The sequence below is a fragment of the Myotis lucifugus genome, unplaced genomic scaffold (assembly GCF_000147115.1).
Source record: "Myotis lucifugus unplaced genomic scaffold, Myoluc2.0 scaffold_259, whole genome shotgun sequence".
In the NCBI taxonomy this organism is placed as follows: Eukaryota; Metazoa; Chordata; class Mammalia; order Chiroptera; family Vespertilionidae; genus Myotis; species Myotis lucifugus.
This window is the reverse complement of record NW_005871307.1, coordinates 1704451-1715085: the sequence shown is the minus strand read 5'-3', so window position 1 is coordinate 1715085 and position 10635 is coordinate 1704451. Positions and strand designations below refer to the sequence as shown.

The following is a 10635-nucleotide window of genomic DNA, read 5'->3' as shown; positions in this document are numbered from 1 at the left end:
GGGCTGTGTATGTGGGGCTGTGTGTGTGGCTGGTGTGTGTTAGGGGCAGCAGGCCCAGCAGAGGAAGCCCTGCAGCTCTCATCCTGCTGTGACCGGCCCTCAGGGCCCAGCGTGGTCAGTGCATTGAAACATCCTCTACAATTAGCTTCCTCCACAGTTGCTGTGAGAACAGCTCGGGGCTGAGAACATTCAGGACTCTGCCTACTCCACGCTGCTTTAAGGACAGACCTTCGGACCTGCGGTCCCCAAGGCCTGGGATCACGCCGTCCAGCCCCTCCCTTGAACAAAGGGCCCTCCCCCACCCAGGGGTGACTGGCTCCCTTGTCCCTGGCGAGAGAAGGAAAAGGCACAGCGCCCGTCTCAGGAGTCGCTGTCCAGAAAACAGAGTCCCCAGCCTTAGCTGTTGCTAAACCACCGGGCAGCCCCTGGCCTGGGAGGGGCCACGTGCCCTGGGGATTAAGTCACATCAGCAGCGGCTCCTCCGGACTCTGTCACCCAGGCCGCCCCACAACTGAGCTCCAGGGCCACCAGGTACCGGAAGCAGGACAAACTGACAGGGTTACAGCAAATCACAGGACAACTGTGTGGCCAGCAATCTGTCGTTTTTAAAATATGACATTTATTGCTTAGATGGTTTGATACAGAACAGCGTTTCTTCTCATTTTGAATTTGGAAGTATTATACAACTGAATACAAAGAGGAACAAAAGTACCAAAACTAATCTTGTGATTCTGTTCATGTGGCATAAACCAGTTTTGCACATAACATGTAGCAGCAGTTTTTAAGTTCCCTTTAGAAAAATATGAACTCTACATTTATTATTGTTTCCTGTGTAATGCATGGGCTGAAATCACTAGGATCACTTCCTTCTTGAAGAGAAGAGAGGAGAAAAGGGCGGACAGAGGGTTGAAGGTAGGACGAATCATCCGACTGCCACAGAGCTCCCCCGGCCGCTGGGAAAGCAGCCCTCCGGGGTTTTGTTGTTTTTCACAGCCAGAGGTTCATGTAGTGATTGAATCTCAGCATTGTGTCCACAAATCAAAGAGAAAAACAGAAAAACTTGCACCTCAAAAAACTTTTCAGAAGATCCATATATATATATTTTTTTGTAAAAGCCCTGAGAGGAGAAAGAGAATCAAACAAAATGAATAGAAACAAATTAGCTGGACATGCAAACTAAGCTATGATTCACCCAGAGTTTAAACAAATCACAAATTTCACAGTTTAATATTGGGGGAGGGGCAGAACAAACAAATAATCCATTTCTCAACCTCACTAATAAAACGTGGCAAGACCATACTGACTACAGGGCGCAGAGGCGGCTAAATAAAGCTTTAAATCGATCGTGATTCCTGCGAGCGGCACAGCGTGGCGCCTCGCTCTGCGCTCTGCGGCCTCTCGCTGCAGCCTACTGTGTCACGGTCTCTCCACATGCTGGGAGTTTTAGTGTGGAGAGTTGCAAAGGAAAAGAAAACACTAGAAACCCCAAATAATAATAACAATGAAAATAACAACAATCATCATAAAGAATGAAGGGATGCATGAACTGGTTTAACTAAGCAGGCCCCACCAGGTGCGCAGTGAAATGGGACCATCGGCTCTGACGTGTCTTCACCTAGAGCAAATGAAACCTTGTTCTGAAACTGGTTCATACATCCCTAATACAGTTAAGAATTATATATACCTCAACTTTTTTCCTTTCACATGCAAAGATACCACTTTCGTTATTTCAAGAACACATAGCTTCCTTTGAAGTCTGGATGGTTGGATTTTGGCCGCCAGAAACTGGTGAGGAAGGGGTCTGTGTGCCTGTCTGCACACTTACACTGAGTGTGGAGGAGGGTCCTGGGAGGGCGGCAGGGCAGGGGCTCCCTGGGCTAAGGCACGAGGATGTGAGGGGTGGAGCAGCGCAGGAGCCCAGCGCTAGGCCTCGGGTGTCCTCGGGGTCCCGTGGAGGTCAGGATGCTGAGCCGGAGCAGGGCTCAGCTACAGTAGGAAGTGTATTGCCTGCTTTGGATGCTCTACCAAAAAAAAAAAAAAAAAAAAAAAAAAAAAAAGAATCCTGCCTTTTTGCACCCAGGGGTTCAGTTTATTTCAGAAACTGGAAACAAGTCTATCTTCAAGCACCAATCCCAAATCGCAGGAAGGTCAATATAAATCAATTTCTCATCTTCAATCTTGCACGTGCAGTTTTATTACCAGTAGTATTTCCTCGCCTTGCAAATGACAGTAGCACACGAGGGGCGGCCTGGCGGGGTGTGGCAGAAGACCGGTGAGTGGGTCCTCACCGCCTGCTTTCTCAGGAGCCGGGTGCACGCACCCTCTCTCCCCTGAGCTGCTCCTCGGCCGCGTGCGGGAGGACCTGCGGGCGCTGCAGTCCGGAAGAAAGGCTTGTCTGAGTACAGTAGAACAGCTCCCACCCGAGGGTGGCAAGGAAAGCTGCAGGCAGACGCTTACACGAGGACCTGGGGCACCCAGGTCTCCAGGACAAATATTGCCCATTTGTTTCTGCTTATTGCAGAGACCAGCAAACTGATGAACTAAAAATAATAATAATAATAATATTAATAATATATATACCGAAAGGGGGAAATCAGATACATGACACCTGTGTATGTTCTCCATAGATTAAGTTGCCATGGTAACTCTTCTCTGTAAGTTAAGAACAAATGTCTTGGAACTTGAACAGGAACTAGCATGTCTAATGCTGAAAGAGCAAAACACGTATGAGGTTGAAGCTAGAATCTGTCCTGGTTTTGGCTTGAACCAAACTGGAAACCTCCATCCACCACATCCTCAATATCGAGGACCAAATTACAGCTCCACCATATAGCAGACAAAAAAAAAAAGGTCTATATGAGAAATGAGCATCTCATCCATATTTCCTCTGGTAATTTACATGAAAATTCACATCATTTTCTTCCAGTTATTGGCTATGGGTATCCAAGGGCATGTTTTTCTTCTGTTTCCAGCTCACAGAACAAATGCTACGATCAGATTCGCAAGAACAAGCTCACACACACCAACACAGAAGTAATGTTAATGCTTAAATGAAAAGGTCCTCTCCAATAATTCATTAAAATATTTGCTTTGTTTTTAAAGTCATTTTGGGACAACACAACACCCAGGACGACACTGAGGACTGGTAAGTAGTTAAGGCACTCGAATCGTCCGTGCTGCTCTCCCGCACGGGCGCGTGGTTAAGGCTATGGCACCGAGAGACGGCCCTTCCTCCTCGTCTCCCTCTCCAACAGCTGACAGGCACTGAGGAAACCTCATGAAACACTCAGGACACGGTTCTGCGGGCCTTGTCGGTGTGCTGGGGGCAGGAGGAGCCGTCATTCCACTCCCAGCAGCGGCGAGGCAGCCTCGGCGGCCAGGATGGGGTGGGCGGGCCTCTTGCCGTTCAGCTCCAGCAGGTCTTGCACAAGGGCCACCGGGCTCTCTGGGTCAGGGTCACCCTGAGGCGCCTGCTCCGTGGGGCTGCCCGGGGGAGCGGCCTTGGGAGCACTCCTGCCGGCCTCGGCCTGCCCGGCGCCAGCCGTCCGGCCCGCGGCCCTGTCCTCCCTGTGGCCGGCATCCTTGGCCTGGCTCTCCTTCCGGCTCCGGGTGACGGCCACGTGGTTGCTGGCCAGCACAGCCGCGTCCGCCTCGTTCTCCGAGACGGGGTTGTTGCCGCTGTGGGTGGACTCGCTCTCGCTGTCCTCCTCACCCCGCTCGTCCTTGTCACTGTCCTTCCCGTGGTGTTTGGCGTGCCTGGCCTTCTGGTGGACACGCTGGTGGCGAACCAGGCTGTGTTTCAAGGTGAAGGTTCGCTCACAGGTCTGACATTTGTACGGCCTTTCTCCTGGAGCAATGAGGGAAAGAAGTGTTTGTTAATGGTAAGGCCACCAGGAACCACCTCTCAGCTCCACACTAAAGCAGCCACGAGGGGAAGGCGAGGGGGGGTGGCAGGGTCAGGACGCCCTCCTTTACAGGGAAACCCTCTTATCCGTCTGAGTTGGTAAAATGGGGAAACAGGAGCGCCAGGTGCCACCCGGGATTCCTCCCCGTCATCCTCAGCCCCGTTTCCACACACTGATCCGGGAACCAGAGCCCCATGAGGACAGCAGTGGCACCTCCCACAGGGACAGGCACGTTTCTGAGGCTCTACGGACAGGGCACCTCCCAAGTCAGAGGCACGAGACACTCCGTGTTCTGATACACAGCAGCTGGGGCTTCTCTCAGCTCACAAGCCGGCTGTGAGCAGCTGAGACCACCACCTGCCAGGAGCCCAAGAATATCTCTCTGTTGGGAGGACCAGCCCAGAGCCTCCAACCCCCCCCAGGCCAGGGCAGAATGGCTGCATGAGGCGGGGCAGTGTGCGGGGAGCAGAGGTGTGCACCCCGCCAGCCAGGCCGGGAGGGAGGAGGAAAGCCGAGACGAAGACCAGGGCCTGGGTTGGGTTCTCTGGGGGGAGGGGGTGGCGATGTGCTTGCATCTTTTGGCTTCAGGAGTGTATCCAGGTCTCCTTCCTACTAAACAACAGCCCCTGCTGTGGGGTTTGCAGCCTCAACCGCCGGTGAGTCCCAGGAGTAAGGGCCTGTGCAGCGCAGACCCGGACGGCCATGCAGCAGCCCAGACAGACAGGAAAAGCCCCCAAGGTGCCCCCTTCCACCTGAAGGTTAGTAAAAAGACAAACCCAGGTGCCTCCAAACAGAGCACCTGTCCCTACTGCCTGTCCCAGGCCACACCCCGCAGTCCCCTTCCAGGCTCAGGGCTTGATGAGACCACGGGCCCAAACGCCCAGCACGCATATTCCCCTACTTATCTGAGGGGACAGACATCACCCCCATTCTAGGGACAGGAAGACTGAGGCTCAGAGGGACTGATCAAGGTGCTTTCAAGGACAGCACTGCTGAGGGGCCACTCCACTGCCTCCCTGCAGGAGCCCATCCGCTTAGGGCGCTAAGGGAACAGCTTGTTAAATTCCTAGTTTACAGGGCTCACAGGGCACGAGCAGGCTTGTTAGCCCTCCGCCTCTGTTTTGGCTCCGGGGGAGGGCTTCCTCCTGAGGAGGCAGCCTCCTTCGCAGGCCTGGGACCGGGTCCTCCCTGAAAGCAGCCAAGGCCGGGCCTGCCCTTACCCGTGTGGGACCGCATGTGCCGGGTCAGGTCCTGCAGAGACCAGAACCTCTTGTTGCACACAGTGCAGACCTTCTTCCTCTTGTCCGCCTTGCTGGACACACTTCTGGAGGCGTCTGTCTTTGGCTTCTTGTCATCGTCACTCTTCTCTGAGGACTTCTTCTCGGCCGTGCCCTCCCCGTCGGAGGTGCCCTCGGCCTCCTCGCTCTGCTTCTCTGCTGAGCCTTCTGACACGGCCTCCCCCTCGGCCGGGGGCTCGGGCTTCTCCTCTGGCTCCAGAGCGGGGGCAGCGGGCAGAGGCACTGACCCCTCAGCAGCCCCCCTCTCACCCTGGCCCTCCTGAGGGAGCGGGCTTTCCTCCCTGGGCACCTCGTGGCCATGGGCCTTCCTGTGGCGGCTCAGGGTTCCAAGGAACTTGAAGCTCTTGCCGCAGATGTCGCAGGTGTGCTTCTGGTCCTGCTGGGCTGAGCCCTCGCCGCCCACAGCCCCGGAGTCGCCCTCGGCCAGCTTGAAGCCCATCAGCTTGCTGGCGAGGTTGAGGTCCAGGCTCTTGTTGCTGACTGTGTCTTCCTCGGGGCCATCTTCTTCATCCTCCTCCCGCTCCTCCACACGCTTCTCCTCGGGCTCCAGGCTCTCCTCGGCTGCCTGCTCCTCCCCATCCATGGACTCAGCGGCTCCCCGAGTCAGCTCCTCCACGGGGACCTCTCCTCTGACCTGACTGGGCTCAGGGCCCCCCTCTGACCGCGGCCGCTCTTTCTCCCGAGAGGTGAGGTCCAGCACTTCGCCTCCTGCAGCTGATGTCTCCACGTCCGATTGGCTGTCTGTGGGAACAAGCACAGGAGCATGGATTGAACCAAACGCCACCTCACCTGCCCCTTCCAAGGGCTCCTTCGTGAATCTCAGCAGAACCCGCCCTGAATCATCACCCCTACATCCATCCCCGAGGGCCCAAAGAATCTGGGGTTAATTTATAAAAGGCAGAAAGAGCCTCCGCATACACACAGGCCAGGGTCGCAGGGCTGGCTGTGCCTCGGAACCCCTGCCCCCGCTTTCCTGCGCTGGCCACTGGCGGCGCCCGGTGCCCTCCCCTGCCACACACAGCGGTGTTCAGGCCCCAGGGAGGTGTGAGTGACTGAGGGCAGCACAGACAGAAGGAACAGAGAGAGGAGAGGTGGTGCATTCCAGAGATTCACAGCGCTAGGGAGGCTGAAGAAGCTGAGCTGTAAAAGCTATTTTTGAGTGCAGAGATCATATAAACATGCAACATACACGGGACTACCCCAAACATGGTGTCTGATGACAAAATGGCCCAAAGCACATACTGTGCACTATGGTCCACACTCTCACCTGATGCCTGCTTTCCAGGTGGAGTTCCCAGGCAAAGGAGACACAGGCACACCAGTGGGCCTCCCTGGCTGCTGTCAGGACCCCACGGAGGGAGCGGAAGCACTTCTCGTCTCTCGATTTGTTCCTACCTGTTCACTCTCCATAGCAAAACCAGATGTGAACTGTCCATCAGTCTGCAAGGCCTTCTCGAGGGAGGGCACTGTGGCTATACTAACGGCACCACACGGTGGTAGCGTTTATCAGGAGCACTGTCTTCCTTCAGCTTACACAAGGGCCTAATGACCTTTACATTGTGTCTACGACAGTGAAGCTGTCTGCTGAGACCTACTATTGACTATAACCCAATGGCCAATTTATTAGGCCGATGAAACTCACTGTTTCAGAGCACACACATTAGAGGTGCCCCACACAGGAGAGCCCGACGACAGTGTGAGCGCCAGCACTCACACCTCCCCTGGACCCTCACTTGCTGTGACCACACGTACAATGTCCCCCCCCACCCCCCCCCAGCACTCAGAGCCACAGGCTTCATCATCTGCCACTGAGGTGGTCCTGCGTGGGGGGCAGGGCTGGCACTGCCCCTCCATGGCCACACCTGCCTGGGGCTTTCAGCTTACGTACCACCGTCTGCTCAACACTCCAACTTACACCCTCACTGGATTCATTCTGCCTGTATCTTTTGGCAGCAACTGTCTGAGTATCTCAAAAGGTTTCAGAAGAAAACAAATCATTATGCTGTGACTAAAGTTTCTGACAATGATTTTTGAAAATTATTCACAAGTTTAAAGAGGAATCCTGAGCTATACACCCCAATGTCGAGGCTATTTCTAAGGATAAGAGGGATGCTCATGTTCTTGAATCATTCCAATAGGGAGCATCTATTAAATGGATTGTGGTATAAACTCTACAATAAAAAAAAATCACAAAGTGCTCAGTGTCATAGTGACATTGCTGGCTTACTACTGAAGTAGTTACATTTTTAAAAAGAGGCTTAAATCCTGGCTACTTCCTACTTGCCCCAGTACATTCTAGGTTTTCTTAATTGTTAATATTTTTCACCAAAGAACATGGGTTATTTTAAAGTTTAACTGGAAAATATATTAAGATGAACGTGAAAAAAAATCATAATGAGTTCTGAAACCAAACCCACGTAAATATTCTAAGGTCAGATCATTCTCACTCCTGGGCCCTTCCTTAGTGTGAATAAGGGAGCGTCCAGCCCTAGCTGGTTTGGCTCAGTGGACAGAACGTCAGCCTGTGGACTGAAGGGTCCCGGGTTTGATTCCGGTCAAGGGCACATGCCCGGGTTGCAGGCTCGAGGCGGGCAGGAGGCAGCCGATCAATGATTCTCTCTCAACATTGATGTTTTTATCTCTCCCTCTCCCTTCCTCTCTGAAATCAATAAATATACATTTAAAAAAATAATGGAGCGTTCACCCTTAAGTCAATGAAAGGCGGACTCACTTCCTCTGGTGGACAAAGGAGGCTTGGCTGTGCTCCCGCAAACTTCCACTAGGGGGAGATTTTTACAGGACAGCCCAGGCCCTTCAAGTTCCAAGCAACCCCAACTGATTTTTATTAGTGATTTTTGGAAGCAATAGAACCTCTTCTCATCATCTCATGAATATCCAGCTCATAATAGCAGATCCTATTTTGATCTCTGCCCTCCTCAGCCACCCACACTTCTAAAGACAGGTAGCTGATGACTTTTTTATAAGCGATGCTACCTCCCTTACAGCTGCAGTTCTCTGTCCTCATCAGTCCCTCATTTGTGATGCAAAATCTAAAAAAACTGCCATGGGAAAGTGGAGACTTTCCATGCCAGCTCAACAATGAAATATCTACGGCCTCCTAGAAGTTCCAAGTTACTCAGCCAAAGTGAAAAGCGACCCATCTAAACACCTCATCTGATTGGGCAGGGGCGAGGCTGTTGGAGCTGCTGCCTGTACTCCAGGCTGCACCCACGAAGGCCGTCCTGTGCTGTATGTCTTCCAACGGGCACCTGGGCTCCCAGGTGGGCAGGGTGGCCACCATTAAGAAAGCGTTTGAGAACTTTCACATTAAGCTGATTTAGAAGTCGTGTGCAGGCGCCCACAAACAGAAGGCCCTATCGCCTGAGGAAAAACGTATTCCCCAAGGGCCAAGTGGGCCAGGGTACCTCTGCCCACAAAAAAAAAAAAAAAAAAAAAAAAAAATTAAGTGGAGAGTTTGTTGAACTCTGAATGAGCAATATGCCCTTTAAGCAGAACTGCCCCCATCACAGCATTTCAGCATTCCTTTGGGGGAACCTAGGTGTAGTTTCGTGAAAAACCTTATGTGATGGAAAAAGTCAGACCCTCGTTATAAAACACATTTAGGGATTTTAAGAAAATGCAACCCAGGCATATAAACCTAGAAAACCCCTCAAGAACTTCCCTGGTCATTTCCTGCCTTTGTTTTTTATGGTCTTCCTCTAAGGCCCTACTTGCCACTTCATGGGAGGGAGCGCCCGAAGGAAACTCACCCCTCCATTACGCTCACCTGGTTTTAAAAATGCTCCCTGAAGCCAGTGAACTCCACCGCCCCAACCTCTCCCCTCCCCTTCTGAAATCTCAGTCCTCTTTCGCAGCACGGACTGGGACCACAATTAAACCAACCATATATTTTCTCTTTGCTGGTTTCACATTACAACTTGCAGTGAATTCTTTTTCCAGAGGCTTTTTCCTTTAAAGAAAACCTACAGGGCGGAGATGAGGAAGGACTCTGACAGAACTTGGAAAAACAAAACTCTTAACTGCAAATTTAAAAACTAAACCCACCACAATGTAAAACCTGGTGCTGAATGGAAGCTAAGACACACACTCCAATTCGCGTGGTGTCTGCACCTCAGATGGCAGCCGGAGTCCCAGGCAGGCTCCTCAGTGCGACCCGGAAGGGGAGCTCATGTGCATCTGCCACTCGTTCTTACACTTTATGACCTGTCTGCAAACCCGAAACCAAGGGCACCCCTCCACCACCTCGGTTATCCCTTCTCTCCCTCCTTTGGCACCACTGTGGGCAGAGGCACAGAGCTGCTAAGCCAGGCTGCCACCAGGCCCCTCAGCGCGCACTGCTGAGCATTAAGAGCCATGGCAGCTAACTCGGCGTTCTGACAGCGTTGCTGTGGCTTCCTGGGGGTCGACCAGCAGGTCATCCACTTCCTTTTGCTCAAGGGGATCCAAGTCATGGCAGAATTCCGTGGGAGTCCACATCTTTACTCAAAGATTTTGGCAAATTATGTGGGAATGGAAGCTGGCCAACATTTTTATACCCTTTAGAGGGGTTGATTTTAAGAAGAGGGCCTAGCAGTTTAAGGGCTTGTTTCACTAGGGATTGGTGGGAGGTGTGGGGAAAAGGCAGAGGGTTCCGGGTCACATCCTCTTCCTGGATAAGCTACCCATCCAGATGCGCCCCTCCCTCAGTAACTGAGACAAGGATGAGGGGGCCTGGGATTAAAGGCGACCCCTCTAGTCAAACTGACAAGGGAGGAGGGACTCCCGGACACCACAGCTCCCCATCCCCACCGAAGTCTGAGAGAGAGCAGCACAGGACACAATTACAACTCTAGAAAAGTAAATACATTTTGAGGGAACAGTCATCTGCTTCAAGCAGTGGGGGAACCTCAAGCTTCCAAGATTTGCAGAACTGAATCCATACCTGTGAGACTGTTATCAACCAATGGCCAGCTAGCTGTGTCTCAGTGACCTGCGACAGCCAATTTTTTTTAGTTTGGGGGGGGTGAGGGGTGCTAAACCCCAGTATTTGGAGATGAAAAAATGTACTGAAGAGAGGACATGAGTAAATGCAGAAGCTGTAAGGGGGAAAGGGTGGCAGGAGAGCACTGGGCAGCGTTAATTGCTCTGTGGGGGGCCGGAGGAAGGAAGCGAGTATCAGCACAAGAGAATCACCGGATCCAGGTCAAGCAGAGATGTGATTAAGGAAAGGACATGCAGAGTGCTTTTTCAAACAAGACCAAGTTTTGTTTTACTGGGAAGAGAGTTAATGAAAAGAAAAACACCCACCCTCCCTGCCAAGGGCTGGGCATCCCTAGTTCCTGCAATGCCCTGACATCTGTGTAGCCCATCCCTGCTCTGGAGAATTTGGCAGCAGAGGCTGGGGCTGGAGAAGACAACACCCCAAGCCTTTA

At 52.5% G+C, this 10635-nt stretch overlaps 1 protein-coding gene across 17 annotated transcripts in view; it reads right to left on the bottom strand.

Annotated features, from left to right (window-relative positions):
- Nucleotides 1-585: 585 nt before the first annotated feature.
- Nucleotides 586-10635, bottom strand: part of RREB1 (ras responsive element binding protein 1) — a 190546-nt gene continuing 180496 nt past the window's right edge. For 14 of the 17 annotated variants that reach the window (XM_023762740.1, XM_023762741.1, XM_023762736.1 and 11 more), the window contains 2 exons: nucleotides 5126-5944; nucleotides 586-3847 (listed from right to left, as the gene is read on the bottom strand). In XM_023762740.1, the coding sequence (XP_023618508.1) occupies nucleotides 3339-3847; nucleotides 5126-5944 (1328 nt within the window). In that variant the 3' untranslated portion in view covers nucleotides 586-3338. The remainder of the gene's footprint in view (nucleotides 3848-5125; nucleotides 5945-10635) is intronic. The other 3 variants (XR_002831726.1, XR_002831727.1, XM_023762746.1) reach the window with 3 other exon arrangements.